The following is a 27,148-nucleotide window of genomic DNA, read 5'->3' as shown; positions in this document are numbered from 1 at the left end:
TACAGGCGGAGGACTGGTTAAAGAACAAAAGGCCGCAGAGTAATTTAGCCACTTGAGGCTGGCAGGTTGTCCTTGTGCTTCCCATGTAGATCAGACCCAAGTTCACTTCCACTTCTATTTTCTGTTCCCTGTGTTCGGTATTCTCTCTGGCCTCCACAGTTAGTTAGTAACAAGATTAATGTTCTCATCCCGGTTTCCAAATCATTCTGAAACTTGTCCAGTTCTGTCTCTAACCTTCTCATGTCTCTGGGCTCTTTGTGTTCCTTTAACTCCAACCAATTGTTCAGCTTCAGATTAGATCTGATTAAGGTTCTGTGCCCATGTACTTGTGTCTTTTAAAGTACACTCCAGAGTGGTCAAAATTACATGACTATTGGTTTCCTATTGACGTTTCCCTTTGAAAATACTTGCTACATACTCAGAGTGCTGGAGGAACTCAGCAGATCAGGCAACATCTATAGAAAGGAATAAAATGAATATTCTTTCCATACAGGCTGCCTGACCTGCTGGGTTCCTCCAATATTTTACATGTGTTTCTCTGGATTTCCAGCATCTACAGGATCTCTCGTGCCCTTGAAGTTACTTTGTGCTTTTGGTCATTCATTCAGTTCTGATCTATAGTCAAATGTTTGCAGATCCTCTGGTGAAATTGACTTGGAACTTGTCTCCTCTGGGGTCCAGGCCTGGCTTGATCGTACTCCAGCTCTGTGGGTACTGAGGTGGCTGATGTGGCACCCAGCAGCTCTGCCACCATTGGGCAGGAGTTGACTGTTGGGGCAGTGGGTAGTGTGTGAGAGCCTTCACACCAGCCCCACTCTGGCTCCCTGTGGTCTCTGTGGCCACCGAGTTCTCAGCACGGTCCCAAATGCAGCTCCTCCTGAAGCGACTGGCCAAAAGAAGGTCCGTCTTCACACTCAGACCCAGGCCCAGCTGCCCGTGGCTGTGGTCAGTTCCAGCTCTATGTCCAATCTCCAAGTCTCCCTGGTGCTGCAATGGCGTTTTAACTCCTTTGCTAATCACTGTTTAAATTGTTTTATGTCCCTTCCACTACACAATTTAAAGGAGAATGAAATAATTGTTACTCTGGATCTGATGCAGCACAAAAAAACATAAGATAAAGAATAGAATAATTTAAAAAAACACAATAAATATAAATACATAAGATAGCTTCTATACACAGATTGATTGTGTGTCCATAAAGTGACGCTAGGCACAGGAGTGTCTGCACATGAGGTGACTGACAGGAGATGATAAAGCAGTGGTGGTTGGGGGTGTGGAGGGGTGGGTATTGGGTGGAGGTGTTGACCAGCCTCACTGCTTGATTCATTTCCCTGCAGTCTGAGATCCTTTTGCTCTACCTCCCCTGAGTTCCTGCCTTCCTCATCTTCTCAGGTTCAGCTTATACTGTTCCTTATCTAGGTTGTTCACAGGTTTATAGAACGTTGTACACTACAGGTCCTTTCATGGTGACCTTTTAATCTCCTCCAAGATCAATCTAACCCTCCCCTCCTACATAGCCCTCCATTTTTCCATCATCCATGTGCCCATCTAAATATTTCTTAAAAGCCCTTAATGTATCTGCCTCTACCACCACCTCTGGCAGTGTGTTCCACACACCCACCACTCCCAGTCAAAAACTTACCTCTGACACCCCCCACTCCCATACTCCCCTCCTCCCACTGTGGCCGCTCTGCTTGTAAGTTGGAAGGTTTGTTGATATTGCCCCTCACTCTGTCCATGGGTGGGGCAACGGCCTCAGTGCCGGAGGTGTGGGTTCGATCCTGACCGTGTGGGTTTGGATGTTCTTCCCATTCCCTCTCCTGGAAGCTGTGTCCTCCTCCCACGTCCCAAGGCTGAGATAGTTGACCAGTTCCTCCGCGAACTGAGCACAATATGGAGTCACCAAATTAAGTTTCCTTACTGACAGCTTCTCAAAATTAAACTGATGTTGGTCTGAAGTCAGGCATTTCCTCGCTTGTCCACTTGACGACAGAGTCTTTGATAGATTGTCTCTCTGGTTGACAAAGGCAGTTTGTGGAGAGTGAACAAAGTCAGTCAGTGCTTCTCACAGTTATTTCTTTATTCCCATTCAGATTGATTTATCATGTCTACGTCAAAGCACACAGTGAAACAAACAGCACGACTGAAGGATGAGCTGGGGGCAGCCCCCCAGTGTCACCACACATTCCAGCACCAACACAACCTGCTCATCGTGTTCAGCAAACAACAAACCTCCTGCTCACCTCCCTGCACAGACATACGGACGGTGACAGAGGCGTGAACAAAGACACGGAGGGAGAGGGAGAGGGTGACGGTGAGGTGAAGGAGGGGACACGGAGAGGGGGAAGGGGAGGGAGGGGGCAGAAGGGCAGAGTGATAGAGAGAGAGGCAGAGAGGTGGAGGGAGGAGAGACGGAGAGAGTGGTGGAGAGGAACGGAGAGGGGACAGAGTGTCAGAAGGAGATGGCCCTCCAGACCAGTCCATGTCTATCCACACTGTCCCCTGCCTGCATGGATCACTGATCCCAGATCTTGTCGTGTCGTACCACACAATGAGCAAAAGCTATCCCACATCCATAGTTAAATCTGCTCTTTGTGTCTGAGTAACCCTACTTTAAGATATTTGAGTCCAATTATGACAAAGCAAGTTTCTTACTCATAGTTCTCATTGTGTAGAGAATGGAGAGCAGCTTTTAAGCAGCATTGTGCCCATTAGCTATGAAGCGATTATTGTGTATTTCATGTTTCTGATGAAGCAGCTGTAGCAAATAGTGTAGCAACAGTGTAACACTTTATAGTGCCAGTGACAACGGTTCGATTCCCACCACTCTCTGACAAAGTTTCCTCCGGGTGCTCTGGTTTCCTCCTATGTACGGGTTAGTTCAAAGTTCTGAGTAAACTTATTATCAATGTAGTATATCTCACCATATACAACCCTGAGATTCATTGTCTAGTGGACATACTCCATAAATCTATAGAATAATAACCATAACAGAATCAATGAAAGACTGCCCAGCTTGCATGTTCAACCAGGGTGCAGAAAGCAACAGACTGTGCAAAAAAAGAAGAAATCTTTCTCTCTGGCTATCCAACCCGTAGGATGATGATGGTTCCTTTCAGTCAGTTAGTGGGGTGGTACCCCACTCCTCAGAAAGGAACAGCGTGTGCGTGAGTGGATTTTAGGTGAGTAGGGGGTTGCACAGGTCCAGCCCCACCCTCTCGACATCTCCTGCCAGATCTGGCGGCATGGTGGGGTCCACGACGGCTGGGGGGAGTTCTGATGCAGTGAATGGCCAGACCAAGCTTCGATGCAAGGGATGCCCTTTCCACGCTTCACGGCACGTGTTTGCTAGATGGCCGTTGACCCTACGAGAGGGTTCATCCGCCCTTTGACAGGTCTTGTTTTTCATCCTGCAGGGTGACTAGCCACCCTTGTCACCAGGCAAGCCTGGTGGGGGAGCCGGTTTAGTCACTGATCACCCGACCATGCGACGGGTAGTACTGGGCTACATGGTACCAGTAGCACGCAGACCAGTGACCTGACCAGGAAAAAAAGAAGAAATCATAAATTAGTAAATCAATCAATCAAATAAGCAATAAATATTGTGAAATGACAGTGGTGTTGTCAGCAAACTTGGATATGGCATTGTAGCTGTGCTTAGCCACACAGTCACAAGTTTAGCAGAGGGCTAAGCACACTGCCCTGTGGAGTACCTGTGCTGATGGTGATTGTGAAGGAGGTCTGACTGACTGGGGTCTGCAAGGGAGGAAATCGAGGATCCAATTGCTCAAGGAGGTATTGAGGGCAGGGTTTTGATTAGTTTTGAGGGGATGATAGTATTGAGTGCTTAGTTGGGGTTAGTGAGTTGTGGGCATGCTTTGTTGGTGCTGGGAGCATGCTGACGCTTGTGGGCTGACCCCACTACGTTCTTGGACTGTGTTGATTATGGACACAAACGACACATTTCACTCTGTGTTTTCATGTAATATGACAAATAATCTTTAAATCTTCTTTCTTTTCAAAGCCTCATTTTGCTGTCTTTTGTCTTTTTTTCCCTTTTAGTCATCAATAACCAACGATGATGTAATATTTGTGAAGTTACACGCTCCATGGGAGGTTCTTTGTAAATATGCCGAGTTAATGAATGTACGGATGCCTTTCAGGTAAGATAAAATAAGCTCTAATCTTCTTATTGCTTATTGTGTTGGTAGAGTTATTTTCTGTATATTTAACCTGGTCATCATGTGAGTGCCATTGGAGACTGTAGCACTGGTCGGGAACTGCAGGGAACATCAGAATCAGGTTTAATATCACTGACATGTCATGAAATTTCTTGTTTTGTGGCAGCCGTACGGTGCAAATCATAATAAAACCACCACAAATTACAATCAGAAATATATAATTTAAACTAAATTGAAGAATTCGTGCAAAAAGAGAGCACAAAGAAATACTAAGGTAGTGCACGTGGGTTCAGTGTCTGTTCAGAAATCGGACGGCAGAGGGGAAGAAGCTGTTCCTGAATTGCTGAGTGCTTACCTTCAGTCTCTTGTACCTCCTTCCTGACGGAGTTTACAAATTCCTTCAGTTTTCCCAGTTCCTGGGCAGTGGCCCTTCCCGTAGTGGTGATGTGACCAGTTAGAATGCTCTCCGTGGTGTATCTGTACAAACGTGTCTTTGGTGACATAGCCAGTCTCCTCAAGCTCCTCATGAAATACAGCCACTGCCGTGCCATCTTCAGTATGGTGGGGTTTGGCCTGGTGGTCCTGGCATGGACGCTCTGCAGCCTCCTCCCTGATGGGAGTGAGACAGATAGTCCATGAGCAGGGTGCCCAGCTCCACTTCTGTGGCCCTGCCTGCTTATTACTAAACACTCTCTTGCCACAGAAGGTGCAACATTCTCTTCTTGTTTACTCACCGTGACCAAACTTGTCGCAGCATCCCTAACCAAATCCCCTTCCTTACCCTGAAATAGAAACAGCAAATACAGGAAATGTATCAGAATCAGGTTTATTATCATCAGCGTATGGCATGCAATTGGCTCTTTTATGGCAGCAGTGCGTTACGAAATGTAAAAATTACTAAAAGTCACAAAATTAAATTGTGGAAAAGAAAGAATGACGAAGTAGTGTTCACGGGTTCATGGACAATTCAGAAATTTGAAAACACAAGGGAAGAGGCTGTTTTTGGATCATTTAGGGTGGATCTTTAAACTTCTGTTACCTCTCCTTGACTGTGCTAATGAGAAGGTTTGAGGTGCAAGTCAGGCAGCATCTGCGTGGAAAAGAAGCAAGTAAATTTTTAGTTTCCAGACCCTTTGTTAGACATTTCAATGGAGGGTCCAGGACCTGAAATGCCAACTGTTTCTTTCTCCACAGATGCTGCCTGATCCACTGAGTGTTTCCAGCATTTCCTGTTTTTATTTCAGCATTCTTGTGTCTGCAGTATTGTTTCCCTCTCTTCACTCCGGTAGTTTTAAATGTGAGATGCTGGGAGGGGGGGGATGTGAGCAGTATTAGTGGTTGGATGTGGTGTGGTGCACTGTGTGCTGGCTTCCAATTCATTCCCGTGTCTTTTTGAACTGTATCTGTGTTTGATTTGTTAATCTCTCCTTTTAGTCTTTCTTCTCTACCTCTTGCAGGCTTATATCTTCAATCTCCCTTTCCTTCCTTGCTAGTTCATACTGTAACTGACGCTGGGTTTTCTTCACGACTGGCTTCATTTTTGCTGTTCTTCCAGGAGAAAAATCTATTACCTGCATCGGCGCTACAAGCTCATGAGCAGGTTTGTGCAACCGAGCCTCAGCTGCGGCCAGCCCCGTGCGAACGGCGAGCTAACCCCTCGCCCCTCAGCCAGAGCCCGAGCCCTAGCCCGCGGCTGCCCAGGTCGATAGGGTGATTGAGAAGGCATGAGGCACACTTGCCTTTATTAGATGAGGTATTGGGTTCAAAAGTCAGCAAGCTATGTTGCAGCTTTATAAAACTCTAGTTAGGCTGCATCTGGAGTACTGCTCACAGTTCTGCTCCCCCCATGACAAGAAGGATGTCGAGGCTTTGGAGAGGGTGCAGAGGTTTACCAGGGTGCTGCCTGGATTAGTGGATGCATGCTATTATGAGAGGCTAGTCAAACTTGGGTTGTTTGGAGTGCCAGAGCTGAGGAGGAACCTTATAGAGGTCTATAAGATTATGAGAGGCATGGACAGAGTAGACCGACAAATCTTTTCCCCAGGGTTGAAATGTCTAGTACCAGAGGGCTTATATTTAAGGTGAGAGGGGGTAATTTCAAAGGAGACGTGATGGGCAGGTTTTTTTTACACAGGAAGTTGTGGGTGCCTGGATTGTGCTCCATGGAGTGATGGTAGCGGCAGATACATTCGGGATTTTTAAGAGATGCTTGGATAGGCAGATGAATGTGAGGAAAATGAAAGGATATGGACATTGTGTAGGCAGAAGGGATTAGATTAGTTGGCCACTTGATTACACATTTATTGGGTTCAGCACAGCATTGTGGCTAAAGGGTGTTGTGCTGCAGTTCTAGATTGTAGGTTCTATATTCCAGAACACTACAGCACGTGGTCCTTTGTCTTTGCTGAACTATTAGTTTCCTAGTTCCATCAACCTGAACCCAGACGATAGTCCTTCATACGCCTCCCATCTAAACTTCTCTTAATTGTTGAAATCTAACCCGTATCCATCACTTCCACTGGCAGCTCGTTCACCACTCTCACCCCCCTCTGAGTCTGCCCCTTATCTTCCCCTTAAACATTTCACCTTTCAACTTTAACCCATAACCTCCAACTCCCATCTCACCCAACCTCATTGAAAAAGCCTGCTTGCATTTACGCTATCTAAACCCCTCATTATTTTGCATACCACTATCAAATCTCCCCTCATTCTCCTACACTCCAGAGAACACTTGCTTGAGGTCAAACAATAAGTTGTAATGAAGGCTAGATCTTACTCTGGCAATGACAAACACAGTGATTCATTTTAATAAAAGTGTTTGCAAACAATCATCAACTTTCCCTTCGCATCACTGCACACTTGTCGATTGTAAGAGTGCACAGCAGGGAATCAGCCCTTCAGCCCACAAAGACAAAGTAAAATTTATTATCTAAGTATATCTCTCTCACCACATACTACCCTGAGATCCATGTTCTTGCAGATATTCACAGGAAAATAAAGAAATATGAAAAAACTAAACCTAAACTAAATCAAGCCTGACAAACAACTGATGTGCAATCAGTTCAGAGTTGAGGTGAGTGAAGTTATCCACACTGGTTCAGGAACCTGACGGGTGAAAGGTAATAACTGTTCCTGAGCCTTCTTGCGTGGGACCTGAGGCTCCTGTACTGGCTGATGGTATTAGATAGGAAAGGACATGGTGTGTATGGTGGGGGTCCTTGATGATGGATGCTGTTTTCTTGTGGCAGTGATTCTTGTAAATGTGCTCATTGGTGGTGAGAGCTTCGCCTGAGATGGACTGGGTTGTTTCCACCCCTTTCTGTAGACTTGTCCATTCCTGGCCAATGGTGTTTACATACAATACCTGGCCAACATTTTGCCCATCTACACCATTCCCACTTGTCCGCATTAGATCCATATCCTTCTATGCCTTGCCCACTGTTGGATTCTGATGTTTTAATCCAATGTTCTTTCAGGAGTCAGGAAAGAGGCACAAAACCTGTTGCTTCACGATTGTTTTGTTAAGTGTTAGTAGAAGAAATAAGTGAAGGGAGAGGGAAGCAAAAAGAAGGAAAGGATGGCAGAACTGTGTAGCCAGGTCTTTGCACTCCACCGATAACGAATATTCCATTCAAATATGCAGTCAAGAGTAATCCAGTCAGGTACCCCCTATTCAAATAATGCAATGCCAGAGAACCTTCCAGAACTATCCAGAATCATACAAATGTAACCAACAAGGGACACACTGAACAACTGCACGCACACACTGTGACCATTGGGGGACACATGAACAATTGCATATACACACTGTGACCACTAGGGGAACACATGAACAATAGCATATACACACTGTGACCACTAGGGGACACATTGAACAATTGCATATACACACTGTGACCACTAGGGGACACACTGAACAACTGCATATACACACTGTGACCACTAGGGGACACACTGAACAACTGCATATACACACTGACAAATGGTCTCGGCCTGAAACGTTGACTGCACCTCTTCCTAGAGATGCTGCCTGGCCTGCTGCGTTCACCAGCAACTTTTATGTGTGTTGCTTGAATTTCCAGCATCTGCAGAATTGCTGCTGTTTGAGCATATACACACTGTGACCACTAGGGGACACACTAAGCAATTGCATATACACACTGTGACCACTAGGGAAATACTAAACAGTTTAATGTGTATAAGTAATTATATAAAATGCAAGCAGGTAATTAATTGTTAAGATGCAAAAAAATCCCTAATTAAATTGTCTAATTCAACACTACTTAATTATCTGTCTAAATGCCTCTTAAACATAGTGAATGTGTATTCCGCCACCTCTGGCATTGTGTTCAGATCACTCTCTGTGTAAATAAATAAATAAAAACATACCCTTCAAATCACCTTTAAATCTCTTTCCTCTCACCTTGAGTATATCCCCTCTTGTTTTTGATACTCCTCCCATGGGGAAAAGGTTTTGACTAGCCAGCCTCTCTCTTCCTCTCATAATCAAATATAATTGATAATTGGCACATCATTATCGTGTGTGAGATGGGTTGTTTCTCTGACATCCAGACAGATCATTCCATATAAAGTACGTCAAGGTAACGAAAAAGAGGGGGAAGGCAGTGCAGGATAAAGTGTTGCAGTTGCAGAGAAAGTGCAGTGCAGGCAGACAAAGGCCACAATGAGGTAGATTGTGGGGCCAGGTCCATCTCTCCCATACACAATAAGTAGCTTTTTCAAGAGACAGGGAGGAATTTCTTTAGCCAGAGGCGATGAGTCTGTTGAATTCATCGCCACAGACGGCTGTGCCAAGTCATTGATTATTTTTAAAGCAGAGGTTGATAGGTTCTTGATTAGTCAGGGTGTCAAAAGTTACAGGGAGAAGGCAGGAGAATGGGGTTGAGAGGGAAATAAATCAGCCCCGATGGAATGGACAGAAGACCTAAATTCTGCTCCGATGTTTCATGGTGTCATGGACATGTTTTTAGTACGAGTGGTTGTGGAGGTTTGAGAATGCTCCAATCCCACAAAAAAATGACCACATGTTTTAAGTAGGGTCAGTCACTTACAAACCAATTGGCTGGGACTTTTATTTTAGTCTCTTCAAATGCTGGATGTACTTTTACAAAGAACAATGAGCCTTCTGTATCTGAGCATCATCAGGGTAGTGTTGTTGTGGTGCCATTGCCTGCCTGGGTCAATGGGAGAGCAGTTGTCTCAGCTCTGTAGGTCAGTAGAGTGCGATGGCCTCTCACAGCCATGCCAATCCGTTCTTGGTCAGGATGATGTGTCTGTGATGTAGAAATTTGCATTTGCACCTGAGGGATGAAGACAGAAAACTTCTGTTCATGTCATTAGCTTGTAGAGCACAGAAACAGGAGACTCGGCCCACTATATCCATGCTGAAATTTTTGCCCATCGACACTAGAAAGAAGGAAGGGAAGATTTGCTTTAGTTGCCTCATCTGCATCAAAACATACTGTGAAGTACATTTGCATCAAATAAAATCAGTGAGAATTGTGCTGGGCAGCTGGCACGTGTGGTCATATTTCTGTGTCAACATAGCATGTCCATAACTCATTCAACCTAACTCGATCTTTTTTGAATGTGGGAGAAATCTCTTTAGCGAGAGGGTGGTGAATTTGTGGAATTGGTTACCACAGGCAGCTGTGGAGGCCAGGTCGTTGGGTGTATTTAAAGCGGAGATTGATAGATTCTTGATTGGACACAGTATTAAAGGTTACGGGGAGAAGGTGGGTGAATGGGGCTGAGGAAGGGGAGAAAGGATCAGCCATGGTTGAATGGTGGAGCAGACTCGATGGGCCAAATGGCCTAATTCTGCTCCTATATCTTGTGGTCTGGGAAGAATCCCACAAACTCCTTACTGGCAGTGATGGGAATTGAACCCCGATCGGTGATCACCATCACTGTAAAGCGATACATTAACCACTGTGCTACTGTGTCATCTAGTGGAATTGGTTTATTATCGTCTCATGAAAACTTGCCTTGCATACTGTGGGTACAGATCAGATGATTACCCAGTGCATTGAGAGAAAACACTAACAACGCAGAATAAGATGTAACAGTTACAGAGAAAGTGCAGTGGAGGTAAACTATAAGGTGCAAGATCATAACGAAGTGGGTTGAGGTCAAGAGTACACTTTAACGTACAAAAGGTCCATTCAGTCATTTGATACAGTGGGATAGAAGCTGTCCTTAATCCTGGTGGTAATGCTTTCAGCTTCCTGTATCTTCTGTCCGATAGGCGAGGGGATAAGAGAGGATATGCGGGCTGGGTGGGGTCTTTGACTAGGTTTCAAGCCAGATCTGGAGGACGTGGGCTGCTATGCTGCTCCCTGCAGCCTCCAGAGGCTGCAGCAGCAACGTTACACAGTAGCTCAGCGTGGCTGGGTGAGTGTTTTAAGGCCTCTCACTCGCAATGAGAATATTTGGGTCGTAGCTACCCTGAAGAAAATCTGACTAACATCCAGGATAATTGTGAAAATTCAGAATTTGCACATTGGGTCCGTATCCATGCCCACTTAACTGGCTGTCTAAATACCTCTTAAATGCAGTGACTGTATCTGAACTACATCTGCTTTGGCAGCAAGTTCCAAATATCAGCCACTCTCAAACTTTCTCCTTTGAAACTCTCAACTTAAACATGTGCCGCCTTGTTTTTGATATCCCTACCATAGGAAAACATTCTCCCTAACCTACCCACGTCTCAAATAATTGTAAACACCTTTATCAGGTCAGCCCTTAGCCCCTTTCATTCCAGGGAAGAAGGGGGCTGCTTTTTCTAGTCTCTCCCTACAATTAGAATGTGCCAATCCAGGCAACATCCTGGTGAATCTTCTCCACCCACTATCCTTTCTGTAGAGCAGGGGTTCCCAAGCTGGGGTTCACAGACCCCTCAGTTAATGGCAGGGGTCCATGGCATAAAAAGGGTCGGGAACCCCTGCTCTAGTGTGACAGCCAGAGCTACACACACTACTCCAAGCATTAAGGTGGAACAGGGGGTGGTGAATCTGTGGAATTCATTGCCTCAGATGGCTGTGAAGGCCAAGTCATTGGGTATATTTAAAGTGCGGGATAGATTCTTAATTAGTCAGGTTATCAAAGGTTATAGGGAGAAGACAGGAGAATGGGGTTGTGGGGTATAATAAATCAGCCGTGACCAACATACTTGATGGGCTGAATGGCCCAATTCTGCTCCCCTGTCTTATGGTCTTATAATGGTTCTATATTTTTAACAGGATGGAGAAAAGTTTGAATAGGTTTCGAGGGTGGTTTCCTAGGAAGCCGATGAAGCTGGACAAGGACATCTTACCCGACCTGGAGGACACGGACTGCTATACTGCTCCCTTCAGCCAGCAGAGGATGCACCAGTAAGTGTGACCATGGCCTTCGCTCCGTCTGCTACATTTCCTGCTGGCCAAGCGTTTGAATTCCTGTACCCACTCCCACTCCAGCATGTCAGTCCATGGCCCTTCCCTACCGCCACAATGAGGTCACTCTCAGGCTGGGGGAGCAACACCTCATGTTCCATCCAGGTAGCCCCCAACCCGACCGCAGAAATATCGATTTCTCTAACTTCCAGTAATTTCTACTCCTATCTCCTTCTCTCTTTTCCCATGACCCACTCTGCTCCCCTCTAAACCCTTCTCTTGATCATAATTTTTATGATTTTGGTTTATGATATTTCAAAAGTTTGAAGTACATTTATTGTTTATTGCCTAAGCATGTACACCATCGGCAACCTTGAGGTTCGTCTCGTCAGGGACAGCCAACAAACACAACAGAATTCGTGAAAATAAAAACCCACACAACAAAGGCTGACAAACAGCCAGCGCACAAAGAAAGAACAAGTTATGCAAACAATGAAAAAGTAAACAAACAACACACAGAGCGTGAGCTGCAGAGGCCCCGAAAGAGAGCCCACGGTCACGGATCCAGTTCAGCCCTGGAGCCTGTCCAGGAGCCCACGGTCACAGATCAGTTCAGTACTGGAGCCTGTCCAGGAGCCCACGGTCACGGATCAGTTCAGTACTGGAGCCTGTCCAGGAGCCCACGGTCATGGATCAGTTCAGTACTGGAGCCTGTCCAGGAGCCCACGGTCACGGATCAGTTCAGTACTGGAGCCTGTCCAGGAGCCCACGGTCATGGATCAGTTCAGTACTGGAGCCTGTCCAGGAGCCCACGGTCATGGATCAGTTCAGCCCTGGAGCCTGTCCAGGAGCCCACGGTCACTGATCAGTTCAGTACTGGAGCCTGTCCAGGAGGCCATGGTCACGGATCCAGTTCAGTACTGGAACCTGTCCAGGAGCCCACGGCTCTGGGCCACAGTCACGGAATAAAGCCTCAACAGAAATCGGTCATACTTGTCATCTGAAAGCCACAGTAAAGCTATGACGCCATCACAGTATTTAACTTCACTTAGTGAAGAATAGAGACTGTGGGCAGTGGTATAATTGTGTTACTGCATAACACTATGACCACACCAAGACTGGGGGTGTACTGGACAGCGAGGAAGGCTGTCATGGCTTGTAGAGGGATCTGCATCAGCTGGAAAAATGGGCTGAAAATGGTAGATGGAATTCAATGCAGACAAGTGGGGGGGGGTGTTGTACTTCAGTAGGACCAACCAGGGTAGGTCTTACACAGTGAACAGTAGGACACTGAGGAGTGTGGTAGAACAAAGGGATCTGGGAATACAAGTCCATAATTCATTGAAAGTGGCGTCACAGGTAGATAGGGTTATAAAGAAAGCTTTTGGCACATTGGCCTTAATAAATCAATGTACTGATGCAGGAATGGGATGTTATGTTGAGGTAGTATAAAACATTGCTGAAGCCTAATTTGGAGTATTGGGTGCAGTTTTGGTTACCTATCTACAGTAAGGATGTAAACAAAGTTGAAAGTGTACAGAGAAAATTTACAAGGATGTTGCCGGGTCTGGAGGAGCTGAGGTTTAGGTAAATATTGAATAAGTTAGGACTGTATTCTTTAGAGTGTAGAAGATTGAGAGGAGACCTGATCGAGGTATATGAAGTTATGAGGGGTATAGACTGCTAGGACACAACATCCATCCTCTACCCTGACCGACAGAGGCAAGAAGATAGGGTAAATGCAAACAAGCTTTTTCCACTGAGGTTGGATGGGACTACAACTGGAGATCATGGCTTAAGGGTGAAAGTTGAGAAGTTTAAGGGGAACGTGAGGAGAAACCTCTTCACTCAGAGTCGTGAAAGTGTGAAATGAGCTGCCAGCACAAGCAGTACATGCAAGCTTGATTTCAATGCTTAAGAGCAGTTTGGATAGGTACACGGATGGAAGGGGTATGGGGGACTGTGGTCCCAGTACAGGCCGATGGGAGTAGACAGTTTAAATGGTTTGGGCTTGGACTAGATGGGCTGAAGGGCCTGTTTCTCTGCTGTACTTCTTTATGACTCTCTGACTCATCTGGAATTCCCCATGGGACATTCCACGGGACATGGGTCAGTGTGGACATGGTGGAGGATTACAAATACCTGGGGATACGAATTGACAATAAACTAGACTGGTCAAAGAACACTGAGGCTGTGTACAAGAAGGGTCAGAGCCGTCTCTATTTCCTGAGGAGACTGAGGTCCTTTAACATCTGCCGGACGATGCTGAGGATGTTCTACGAGTCTGTGGTGGCCAGTGCTATCATGTTTGCTGTTGTGTGCTGGGGCAGCAGGTTGAGGGTAGCAGACACCAACAGAATCAACAAACTCATTCGTTAAGGCCAGTGATGTTGTGGGGATGGAACTGGACTCTCTGATGATGGTGTCTGAAAAGAGGATGCTTTCTAAGTTGCATGCCATCTTGGGCAATGTCTCTCACCCACTACATAATGTACTGGTTGGGCACAGGAGTACATTCAGCCAGAGACTCATTCCACCGAGATGCAACACAGAGCGTCATAGGAAGTCATTCCTGCCTGTGGCCATCAAACTTTACAACTCCTCCCTTGGAGGATCAGACACCCTGAGCCAATAGGCTGGTCCTGGACTTATTTCCTGGCATAATTTACATATTACTATTTAACTATTTATGGTTTTATTACTATTTAATTATTTATGGTGCAACTGTAACGAAAACTAATTTCCCCCGGGATCAATAAAGTATGATTATGACTATGACTAAATGCAAAAACGATCCCTCTCAAAAGATAATTGGCTGGTCAGCTTTTTTGAACTATGCTCCTAAACCGTGGAATTCAATACATAAAACCATAAGAAAAATGCAGACTCAGTTGACACTTTTATTTCTTTGTGTATTTATTTATTGAGATACAGCATGGAACTGCCTTTCAAGCCACTCCAGCCAGCAACCCCCGGTTTAATCCTAGCCTAACCACTACACTACCGTGCGATGGGAATCGAACCCGGGTCACTGGTACTGTAAAACGTTGTGCTGACCACTACACTACCGTGCCACCCAAAATGCCAGTTCATAATCTATTTAACCTTGCCTTTAACCAACATCTTTTTGTCTTTTATTTTCATATTTATTATTATTTTATTTTTTATTTAATTTTTATGTTTGTACTTCACTTCAGACTTTTACGTTTGTAAAGCACTTCGGACTACATCATCTGTATGAAAAGTGCTCTATGAATGAAGCTCATATTAAAAATTGGTCTTTCAGGAGTTTTGTTTTAGAATAACTTGTGTTTAACTAGGAAGAATCAGAATCAATCAGATTTTTTTATCACTGATATACACTCAGTGGCTACGTTACCAGGGTCTTCCTGTACCTAATAAAGTGGCCACTGCAAGCATGTTCATGGTCTTCTGCTGCTGCAGTCCATCCGCTTCAAGGTTTGACATGTTGTGTGTGCGGAGATGTGCTCCTGCACACCACTGTTGTAACGTGTGGTTATTTGAGTTACCGTTGCCTTCCTGTCAGCTTGAACCAGTCTGGCCATTCTCCGCTGACCTCTCTCATTAACAAGACATTTTCACCCACAGAACTGTTGCTCTCTGGGTGTTTGTTGTTTTTTTTTTGTTGTCTGCATAATTCTCTGTAAAGTCTAGAGAGTGTTGTGTGTGAAAATCCCAGGATATCAGCAGTTTCTGAGATACTCAAACCAACCGTCTGGCACCAACACTCATTCCACAGTCAAAGTCACTTAGATCACATTCCTTCCCAATTCTGATGTTTGGTCTGAACAACAACTGAACCTCTTGACCATGTCTGCATGCTTTTATGCATTGAGTTGCTGCCATACGATTGACTGATTAGCGATTTGCATTAACGAGCAGGTATGCAGTTGTACCTAAATAAAGTGGCAACTGAGTGTATGTGGTGAAATCTATGGTGATGGGAAGTTGAAAGAAAACCTTCCTTCTGATTTCAGCTTCATTATCAACAACACTGATACATTCTTCAACAACTCCACGAGGAGTAGGATCCTTTACCACATTCTACAGAGAGTTAAATATGAGGAGGGCAAGAACAAAGTAGGTACGTCAAGTTGCTTTACTCTGAGCTGAATGTTACTGGTTCCCTGTGACCAGGGCTTTCCGGCTGCAGTTGAGCTGTGAAGAATTGACTGAATTTATATTGTAATGGCTGATGGAAATATCATATAAAAACATTTATAAACCTAAACCTAATTAATATGAACCTACTGTAAATGAGGGGGGATCTCATTGAAGTCATGAATCAGAATTAGGCCATTCAGCCCATCAGGTCCTCTGCCATAACATCAATGCTGATCCATTATCCTTCTCAACCCCATTGTTCTGCCTTCTCTCTGTAAACTTAGGCATGTGTCAACCTCTGCTATAAATATACCCAATGACTTGGCCTCCACAGCTGTCTGTGGCCATGAATGCCACAAATGCAAAACCTTCTAGCTTAAGAAATCCCTCCTCACTTCTATTCTAAATGGACGTTCCTCTACTCTGCGGCTGTGCCCTTAGGTCCTGGACTCACCAGCATCCTCACCACATCCACTCTGTCTGGGCCTTTCAATATTTGATAAGTTTCAATGAGATCCCTCCCTCCTCACCCCTCATTCTTCTAACTCCAGCAGGTACAGGCCCAGAGCTATCAAATCCTCCTTGTACATTAACCCTTTCATTTCCAGAATCATCCTTGTGAACCTCCTTTGGACCCTCTCCAACACCAGCACACCTTTTCTGAGATAAGGGAGCCAAAACTTCTCACAGTACTCCATTATTATAGTGAGGAGAGGTCTCATGGAAACCTATCTAACAATGAAAGGCTTAGATAGAGTGGACGTGGAGAGGATGTTTCCAACAGTGGGGGAGTCTAGGACCAGAGGACACAGCCTCAGAATCGGGGGACGTCCATTTAGAACAGAGATGAGGGGGATTTATTTAGCCAGAGGGTGGTGAATCTGTGGAGTTTATTGCACAGGTGTCTGTGGAGGCCAAGTCACAGAGTATAATTAAAGCAGAGGTTGACAGGTTCTTGATTAGTCAGGGCGTTAAAAGTTACAGGGAGGAGGCAGGAGAACAGGTTGAGAGGGATAATAAATCAGCGGCGATGGAATAGCGGAGCTGATTCAGTGGATCGAATGTATATACAGTGTGATCTTTACGTACAGCTGTTCCCATTATAAACGTGTGTTTGTGTGATGGAAACAGAACAGAGAGCAGTAAAGCACAGCGCAGGAACATGCCCTTCAGCCCACAGTGTTGTGCCAAACTAGGCGCGTTTCTAATCAATTGGCCAACTAAACTAATCCCTTCTGCCTGCACAGTGTCCGTATCCTTCCATCCCCTCACATTCATGAGCCTGTCCAAGAGTCTCTCGAATGTGTTTATCATACTCGCCACAACCACCACTGCTGCCATCCCACTACAGGCACCCACTACTCCTGGAGGTTTTTAAAAAATTCTTGCCTCACACATCACTTTTGAACTTGCACCCTCTCATCTTAAATGCTTGCCCTTTAATGTTAGACATTGCAAACTTGGGAAAAGGTATCAGGTGCTTTCACCAACTGTAGTAAAATAATAGACAGCCGTCGAACACGGGATTGTGGGCTTGCGTCTCTGGTGGACTGTGTCCTCTCCAGGATGCAAGCCTGGGCAGGACGATTTGAAGAACCGGCTGTTGCCCATGCAGCAGGTTTCTCCTCTCCACGTCACTGATGTAGTCCAAGGGAAGGGCAAACACTGATACAGCTTTGCACCAGTGTCGTCGCAGAGGTTGCCAGAGTGAAGTTGTAAACAACATCGAACTGCCTTAGGGACCCCAGCTCATGATTTCTTCCTCGGGGTTTACTCCCGAAGCCTTTCCCATGGGTGGGTATGGCCGCAAGGCAGCAGAGGTTTATAGTCAGAGTTTTCCTTCTCCTGGGTAGGCTGTCGTCCAAGGCTGACGAGCCCCACCTGCCCAAAGCAACTGGTTTTGAGGCACCAGTGGTCTGCCTTTGCCTCTTCTCTTGTCAGTAGTTCTGCCAGGCCGAATTGGTAAGCCACACGTGAGGGCCAAGAGTTGGACCTGGTTGTCAGAGGCTGTTGGAGTCGCATGCCATTTGGAGAACTTTATAGGTAGTGGGAGCTTCCCCCAGTTGTGACAACCTTAGGTTCATTCAGTTACTGCTACACCTCTTATAATATAAACCTCTATCAGGTCTCCCCTCAACCTCCACCACTCCAGAGAAAACAACCCAAGTTTGTCCAACCTTTAATCCAAACAGTATTGTGGTAAACCTCTTCAGCATTCTCTACAAAGCCTTAACATCCTTCCTGTAAAGGGACAACCAGAACAGAGAGCAATCATCCAGATGAGGCCTAATGAGAGTTTTATAAAGCTGCGATATAATCTTTCAACTATTCGACTCTAGGTTCTCAACTGAAAAAAGGCAAGCATGCTGTACGCATTCGTAACCACCCCAGTAACCCGTGTAGCCACTCTCAGGGACCCCAAAATCCCTCTGCTCATCAACACAGTTAAGGGTCTTGCCTTTAACACTGTACTATCTCTTTGCATATGATCTCCCAGCGTGCAACACTTTGTATTAAATTCCACCTCCCATTCCTGTATTTGTAACTGATCTCTACCCCGAGTATCCTTTGTCCATCTTCTACACTATCCTCAATACTGATCTTTGAACTGTCTGCAAACGTCCTAACCCACACGGCTGTATTTTCACCCAGGTCAATTGTATATACGGCAAACAGCAAAGATCCTTGAGGAATGTAACTATAAAAAGCTAAACATTAAAATGTTTGACTTTGAGGCTGGGAGTGAATGTCAACATCTCATTAAACTCCACTGGCCCATTGTTACCTGAAACTGTGCATTTGTGATCTCAAGTACAAGGCATGGGATTACCTAAAGGTTATTCTAACAAGTTTCTCCTACTGTGTACATTCCTATGCCGGTTACTAATAAACGAATGGACTAATTTAAATATGCAGTTCATTAACTAATTTTGAGATTGTATATAGCCTGCCTGTGGCCCAATCAGAGCCAAAGCCCAGAACAGCCGGAGCAGACCCACAGCCTCAGCCTCAGCCTCAGCCTCAGCCTCATCAGAGCAGGCCGGCAGCCTCGGCCTCAGCCTCATCAGAGCAGGCCAGCAGCCTCGGCCTCAGCCTCATCAGAGCAGGCCGGCAGCCTCAGGCTCACTGCAGCAGAGAACGGAGTAGGCCCACAGCCTCAGGCTCACTGCAGCAGAGCGAAGCAGGCCAGCAGCCTCAGGCTCACTGCAGCAGAGAGCGGAGCAGGCCCGCAGCCTCAAGCTCACTGCAGGAGTAGGCCGGCAGCCTCAGGCTCACTGCAGCAGAGAGCGGAGCAGCGCACAGTGTTCCCAAGGAATACACAGTATACATTTTAAGAAGGAACAATTAGTACAAAAAAGCAAGTCAATTTCAGTGCTAAGTGATCAGAGTGGTGTTAGATCTTGGTGTTTTTGATCGAGGTTTTTAAAAAGTTAAGAGTAAAGCATAAAATGTGTTGCTTACGGTCATTTTGTTAAGTGTTAAAAGAATGAGCAATAAGAGCCAAAAGAAGAAGTTATTGTGGTCATCGCCAAAAACTAGCTCTAGCTAAAAAAAATACAACTTTGCAGCAATTTGTAAGATAGTCAGATTCATGTGGCGCGGCACCTGCTACAGAGAAACTAAGAATTTTCTGCAAAAAACAGAAGTAACTGTACCATAATTATTGGAAAGTTCACTGAAGAGGTACACGTATATAGGTGATTGTATAAAGATACAGACAAGCATAGGAAAGTTACACTACATAAAAAGTAACAATTCCACACTCTGGTCACGGTTCTGAGGCAGTGATTAGGGGTGTGCCGTTCAGTTTAAGGGTGATGTTTTCTCTCTGACCTGTGGCTGATGATCTTTTGTGCCAGCTGGGAATCTCTTCTGAGCACCTGGGCACTGACAGGTGGGCCTTTACAACCTGTATCAGTGCCCCGATGCCTCTCGCTGCGCTGTCCAAACCCAGCGCACTGTACCAGTGCAGCCTGTAGGCCTTCCCTCTGTTCGGCCTGTGACCTGAGCCTTGCAACACTGGCTCAGCAGTCACTGACACGTCGTGAACTTTGTTGTTTTGCGGCAGCAGTACTCTGCAATACATAAAAAAAACTAAAAATTGTAAAAAGAAATATATGTGCCGTACTGTTCTATATTAAAATCATTAAATATCTAGAGCAAAATTACTGAGGTAGTGTTAATGGGTTCATTGTCCATTCCAAATCTGATGGCAGCGGGGAGGAAGCTTTTCCTGAATCATTCAGTGCATCTTCAGGCTTCTGTACCTCCTCCCCGATGGTAGCAATGAGAAGAGGGCATGTCATGGGTGATGGGGGCCCTTAAAGATGGATGCTGCCTTTTTGAGCATCGCTCCTTGAAGGTGTGTTTGATGCTGGGCGGCTGGTGCCCTGACAGAGCTGGCTGAGTGTAAAACCCTCCATCCTTTTCCGATTCTGTGCAGTGGCCCCTCCATACCAGTCAGTGATGCAACCAGTTAGAGTCTCTCCACGGTACATCTGTACAAATTTGCTAACAGGTCGAGCTGCCGGCTCACAGCTCCAGTGACGTGGATCCAGTCCTCCCCTTGGGCAATGTCTGGGTGTAGAATTTATACGTTTTACCTGTGACTGTGTGAGCTTCCTCGGGTGCTCCAGTCTCCTCCCAAATCCCTGAGATGCATGGGTTGGTAGATTGGGTGCTGTAAATTACCCCTGATGGCTTCTGTTGGTTGGGTTGACCATGGAAGTTGAGTCCTGTCTGTCTAACTCAACACACAAGCAAGGGCAGTATAATATGGAGAGCAAGTTGTTGTGCATGCATCAATTTCCCCCTCCACACTGCTGCAATGGCAGAGACCGATACAGTTCGGCACCAGCAGCATCACAGAAGTTGCCAGTCAGTGTTGAGCTCATCGTAGGATTACCTTCGGGACTCCAGCTCCGAATTTTTCCTCAGGGTTTACTCCAGAAGCTTTCCAAATGAGTGGGTATTGCCACAAGGTAGCAGAGGTTTGAGATCAGACTTTTCCTTCTCCCAGATGAGATGTCAACCACAGCTGATGAGCCCCATCGGCCTGAAGCAACTGGTTTGAAGGTGACAGTGGCCCACCTTTGCCCCTTCTCCCGATGGTAGAAACGGTTACGCCAGACTTTGTAGCTAAGCCCCATGTGAAGGCCAGGAGCTTCCAGCAGCTATTTGAGTCGCAGGTCAATGGGACCATTTAATAGGTAGCGGGAGCTCATCCTCTCTACCTCCCCTCCACCAGCTATGAAAACCTTAAGGAACCAAATTTCCCTCGCGTGTAAGGTAATGGCAAAAAGAATCAGAGAAACAAATGGGGGGAAAGTCCCTGTTAATATGGAAGGAAATCAGTCCGTTCTGTGTGTGATTCCTTTGAAACACACCTTCAAAGAGCAGTAAGGTTCGTGCTACTGTCTGTAAGGAGTTTGTACGTTCTTCCCGGAACCCTGTGGGTTTCTCCGGGTGCTCCAGTTTCCTCCCACAGTCCAAAGTCATGCGGGTTAGGGTTGGTAAGTTGTAGCCATGCTATGTTGATGCCAGAAGCATGGCAATGCCTGCGGGCTGCCCCCAGCACAATCCTTGTCGACTTAATTTGACGCAAGCAACAGATTTCACTGTAATGTTTCGATGTAAATGAAACAAATCAAGCTAATAAAGATCAAAGAAATCTTTAATCAACACACAAAGAACCAAGATTCCTTTCACTGACTGCTCGGGGGACAATGTTTGCTGAACATCGCTTTTAATCTACCTGCAGATGTATTAATATTTCTTCCTCTAGGCCTCAGTCGGTTACTCGGCAACAACACCTATGAAGCAGCATTCCCACTTCATGAGGTAAGAGTGAGCACGGTAAGGTTTACAACTCAATTGCACCTGAGTTTCCGACCCTGAAATGTGGTAAGTGCAAGCAGGCTTTCGCCTTCAGGTTGGGTGAGACTAGAACTAGAGGTCATGGGTTAAGGGTGAAAGGTGAAATGTTTAAGGGGAACATGAGGGAAAACTTCTCAGAGGATGGTGAGAGAGTGTGCCAACAGAAATGGTGGACATGGGTTCAATTTCAACATTTAAGAGAAACTTGGATAGATACATGGATAGGAGGGGTGTGCGGGACTATAATCCAGGTGCAGGTCGATGGGACTGGGCGGATTTTCTCAGCATAGACTAAGTGGGCTGAAGGGCCTGTTTCTGTGCTCTAGTCTTCTATGAATTCTCTCCCCAAAGTGGCTGTGAAATCCAGACATTCAAGACCAACATGGATAGATTTTTGTCAAATGGGGGGGTGGGGGGGGGAATCGGGGTTATGGGATTAGTGCCTCAAGGTTAAAGGTCAGCCTTGAATGGAAAAGCAGGGCTGAGAGGCCGAATGGCCTCCCTCTGCCATCAGTGTTCAAGGTAGTGGCAGTACGACAGAACTCCTGTAATCACTGGGAAATGCTGAAGGTTGAGGTGACTGCCTCACATCAGGCTGAAGCCTGAAGATGTGGGAAGTGCAGGCAAATTTCTTCAGGCAGCACACAACATATTAGGGGTGATGGGCAGGTGAGGGGAAGAGACGGTTAGGGGAGAATAGTTGCTGTCCTGGACTGAGACCTTTCACCTTTAGGGCTCCACAGTAATGTAGTTGTTGGCACGATGTTATTAAACTCAGGGCATTGGGCTTTGGTGTTCAATTCTGACTTCATCTGTAAGGAGTCTGTAGGTCCTCCCCGTGGAATGTGTGGGTTTTCTCCGGGTGCTTTGGTTTCCTCCCACAGTCCAAATCCATATCGGTTAGTAGGTTAATGAAGTGTAAGTGGTCCTGTGATTCGGCAAGGGTTCAGTCAGGGTTTGCCGAGTGGCACGGGTCAAAGGGCTGGTTCAGGGCCATCAAATAAAAATAATGTGCGATGAAGGGACTTGGCCTGAAATGTCGATTGTTCATTCCTCTCCACAGATGCTGCCTGACCTGCTGAGTTCCTCCAGCATTTTGTGTGTTGCTCTGGATTTCCAGCATCTGCAGAATCTCTTGTGCTTATAAATCACTTCAGAATCAACTTTATTATCACTGACTGGTGCTGTGAGGTTTATTGTTGCAGCATTACAAAGTCAAAGTATATTTATTATCAGGGCATACAACCGCGAGATTCACCTTCCCGCAGACAGCCTTGAAACAAAGAAACACCATGGAACTGCTCAAAGAACACCAAACACTTAACGTATAAAAAACAACAAATCACACAGCCAGCAAAAAATGAGTGAATAACACACAGAATGTAAAACATCGACCACAGAGTCCTGGAAACAGCCTAGGAACGTTAACGTTAGTTCAGTTCAGTTCAATTTAACACTGTGTCATTTGGTGACTGCAGGCCCCAGAACTGGTCGGCATCAAAGTGCTCCGATGAAAATCGCATTAGGGTTAGGGTTAGGCTCTGTAGAACATCTCCGTACATCTGTAGAACTTTGTATGAATCTTTGCTAGCCTCCCAAATCTCCTCAAATTCCGATAAAGTAGATCTGCTTCTGAGCTGCCTCTGTGATTGCATCAATGCGTTGGGCCCTTGTTTAAACCCAGCCTGATGGACATTCCTGATTTTCTTTCTGTTTTGTTTCAGGGAAGTTACAAAAGCAATAAGTCAGTAAAGACCCACAGAGGTTTAAACCACCGCCATCTGCTGTATGAATGTTGGGCGTGGTGGGGGGTCTGGTACAAATTCCAGCCGCTCGACCTGGTCAGGTGAGTCTGTCACAGAGTGAAGCCATGATTACTGAGCCGGAGCTTGCCGAGGGAGCCAGACTATCACCTGGTACACTGCTGGCACCTTTGGGTGTCAGGACTGGTCCTTGCACCCACCAGAAGAGCCACACGTGCAGGGCAAGGCCTCTGGGCCGTTCCCCAGGTGTTTCTCCTGCAGAGATACAGAACCTGCTGGACTCATTGCTTCTGGGTGGGAGGCCGACGTGACTAATCCCGTGCCAGGTTATTGAACGATTGATTTATTATTGTCACGGGGACAGAGGTACGGTGAAAGGCTTGTCCATATAGAACAAGGTTAGACTGGAGCCCCTGAGCTCAATAACACAATGAATCAGCCAAAGGCCTGACTTCCTGTTGAGTGTAGGAAGACGGTGAGAAGGTTCACCAGGATTTAAATCATACTGCACAGGAGGAGGTCACCATGATCAGACTGCACTTGGAGCATTGTGAACAGTTCTGGGCCCCTTATCAAAGGAAAGATGTGGCATTGGAGAGGATCCAGAGGAGGTTCACAAGGATAATTCCAGGTTTACATATGAGGAGCATTTGATGGTTCCTGGCCTGTACTTGCCAGAGTTTAGAAAAATAAGGGGGGAATCTCATTGAAACCTATTGAATATTGAATGGCCTTGATAAGTGGATGTTTCCTATAGTGGGGGAGTCTCAGACCAGAGGACACAGCTTTGGAATAGAAGGACATCCATTTAGGACAGGGATGAGGAGGAATTTCTTTAGCCAGAAGGTGGTGAATCTGTGGAATTCATTGCCACAGACGGCTCCAGAGGACAAGTGATTGGGTGTATTTAAAACAGATGTTCATAGGTTCATGACTAGTCAAGGTATCAAAGTTTACAGGGAGAGGGCAGAAGAACGAGGTTAAAAGGGATAATAAATCAGCCGTGAAACGGATTCAATGGGCTGACAGCCATGAAGGAATTGTGGAACGGATTCGATGGGCTGACAGCCATGAGGGAATTGTGGAACGGATTCGATGGGCTGACAGCCATGAGGGAATTGTGAAACGGATTCGATGGGCTGAATGGCGCGTTTTGCTCCTGATGGTTTCTTGCTCTTTCTGCGTCGCCCCTTGAGTGTTTACTGGTTGGCAGTACTACACTCCCACCTCGCCGATCTGATGGGACAGAATACTCGCCTCCTCCTGCGGTGCGTATGTACCCGATATAACAAGCAATGGGGCAGAATTCCAAGGAACTGCGGTGTAATCGTTGTTCCTTGCTGCATGCTAAGAGTAGCTCTTGCCCAGATGTGTGTGTGTAATGGCACAGATGTTTGAATCCCCCCCTGCAAACCCTCCACATCTGGTGCCCGTTGCATAATCCGGGTCTGGACTCATTCTGTGCGTTATCCAAGGATCCCAGGAGTTTCGAGGCCAAATTGGGTCAGATTGTGTGTTGGTGCAGTCGCACAGCGGTTAGCAAATGGTGTTACAGTGTCAGCGAGCCAGGTTCAGTCACAACCACTGTCTGTAAGGAGTTTGGACATTCTCACCGTGACTGCATGGGCTTCCACCACTGTCCCAGTTTCCTCCCACATTCCAAAGATGTACAGGATTGGAGATTAATTGGTCACATGGGTATAATTGGGTGGCTGGCTTGTTGGGTCAGAAGGGCCTGATACTGTCTGTATCTCTAGGTAAATAAAATATGTAAGTTAACCCCACAAAATGCTGAAGAAACTCAACAGGTCAGGCAGCATCTATGGAGAAAAATACACAGTCGACATTCCGGCCCAAAATCCTTCAGTCCTGATGAAACGTCAACTGTTTATTCATTTCCATAGATGCTGCCTGACCTGCTGAGTTCCTCCTGCACTTTGTGTGTGTTCTTCTGGATTTCCAGCGTCTGCAGAACCTCTTGTTTATGTCAGTTAACCACCCCTGTTCATTGAATCGGTGTGCCAATTGGTGAGTTGCCGTCAGCTTCTGACCCCATATACCAATGGTTTCTTTCACCCACGGCTTTGCAGGCGCTATTTTGGGGAGAAGATTGGCCTCTACTTTGCCTGGCTAGGCTGGTACACTGGAATGCTCTTCCCTGCTGCTGCCGTCGGCTTAATCGTGTTTCTCTACGGAGTCTTCACCATTGATCACTGCCAAGTGAGGTAAGGTTGGGCAGGGCCTGGCGTTCGATCCCCATTGGGATTGTTCACCTTGTGCTGGGAGCAGGGTGTCTCTACCTAGTTGCCTGACGTACACTCTCCTCTCCTATCAGATTACTCATTCTACAGCCCTTTACTTTTTCCACCTATCATTTCCCAGCTTCTTACTTCATCCCCCCTCTCCCAGCCATCTGATTTCACCTATCACCTTTCAGCTCGTCCCGCTTTCCCTCCCCCCACCTTCTTACTTGGGCATCTTCCCCCTTCCTTCCCAGTCCTGATGAAGGGTCTGGGCTTGAAATGTCATCTGTTTATTCATTTCCAAGGATGCTGCCTGACCTGCTGAGTTCCTCCAGCATTTTGTGTGCGTTACTCTGGGATTCCAGCATCTGCAGAATCTCTTGTGTTTATAATCTCTCATGGTGTTGAGCCCTTTCAGGAGAACACAGTGGCACGGAGGCCTCAGTGACAGGGACCTGGGTTCAACCACAACCTCTGTCGCTGTCTGCGTGGAGTTTGCATGCTCCCCGGTGACCAGGGTGCTTTGCTGTCTTTCCTCATCCCAAGGGTGTTCAGGTGACTGGATGAACTGACTGCCATAAGTGACCTGTAATGTAGTTGTGTGGCAGGGAACACGTTAGGTGTTGATGGGATGAGAGCAGCTACTGGGAAATGTTAAATTAAAAATTAAAAACACAAGAGATTCTGCAGATGCTGGAAATCCAGAGCAACACACACAAAATGCTGGAGGAACTCAGCAGGTCAGGCAGCATCTATGGAGGGGAATAGTCAATGTTTCAGGCCGAGACCCTTCATCGGGACTGGAAAGGTAGAGGAAAGAAGGCAGAATAAGAAGGTGGGGGAATGGAAGGAGAACAAGCTAGAAGGTGATAGGTGACACCAGGTGAGGGGGAAGGTGGGTGGGTGGGGAAGGAAGATGATGTGATAAACTGGGGGGTGATAGGTGGAAAAGATAAAAGGCTGGGGACATGGGAATCTGACAGGAGGAGAGTGGACCATGAGAGGGAACCACAGGGAGGTGATAGTAGGCGAGGAGAAGGGAAGGTGTGAAGGAGGAAGTAACAAGAATGGGAAATGGAAAAAGAAGGGAGAGGTGAAGAAAATTACTAGAAGTTGGAGAAATTGGTGTTCATACAATCAGGTTGGAGGCTACCCAGATGGAATATGAGGTGTTGCTCCTCCAATTAACATGGAATTGGTTTATTATTGCATATCTAGCGAGGTACAGTGAAGATTTTATTTTGCATGCCATTCATGCAGATCATTTCATCATTACACAGGGCATTAAGGTAGTACACAGTAAAACAAGTGTTACAGTTAGAGAGAAAGTGCAGTGCAGGTAGACTGTAAGGTGCAAGATCATAATAAAGGGGACTATGAGGTCAAGAGTCTATCTTATCACGCTAGGGATCTGTCCAGTAGTGAGATAGAAGCTGACCTTGAGCCTGGTGGTATGTGCTTTCAGGCTTTTGTGTCTCCCACCTGATGAAAGAGGCAAAAGAGAGAAGTCTGCGATGGGAAGGTCTCTGATTGTGCTGGCTGCTTTACTCTTATCAGTCTCTAAA

The 27,148-nt window shown here is 46.2% G+C and overlaps 1 protein-coding gene across 1 annotated transcript in view; it reads left to right on the top strand.

Annotated features, from left to right (window-relative positions):
• The window catches only part of LOC140203298 (anoctamin-4-like), a 138,073-nt gene that overhangs the window by 46,489 nt on the left and 64,436 nt on the right, over positions 1-27,148 (top strand). Inside the window, exons 5-10 of the mRNA XM_072269312.1 lie at positions 4,063-4,163; positions 11,444-11,575; positions 15,574-15,680; positions 21,486-21,541; positions 23,302-23,423; positions 25,431-25,565. Of these exons, the coding sequence (XP_072125413.1) occupies positions 4,063-4,163; positions 11,444-11,575; positions 15,574-15,680; positions 21,486-21,541; positions 23,302-23,423; positions 25,431-25,565 (653 nt within the window). The remainder of the gene's footprint in view (positions 1-4,062; positions 4,164-11,443; positions 11,576-15,573; positions 15,681-21,485; positions 21,542-23,301; positions 23,424-25,430; positions 25,566-27,148) is intronic.

This window comes from Mobula birostris, chromosome 9 (assembly GCF_030028105.1).
Source record: "Mobula birostris isolate sMobBir1 chromosome 9, sMobBir1.hap1, whole genome shotgun sequence".
NCBI lineage: Eukaryota > Metazoa > Chordata > Chondrichthyes > Myliobatiformes > Myliobatidae > Mobula > Mobula birostris.
This window is presented reverse-complemented; position numbering and strand designations above follow the sequence as displayed.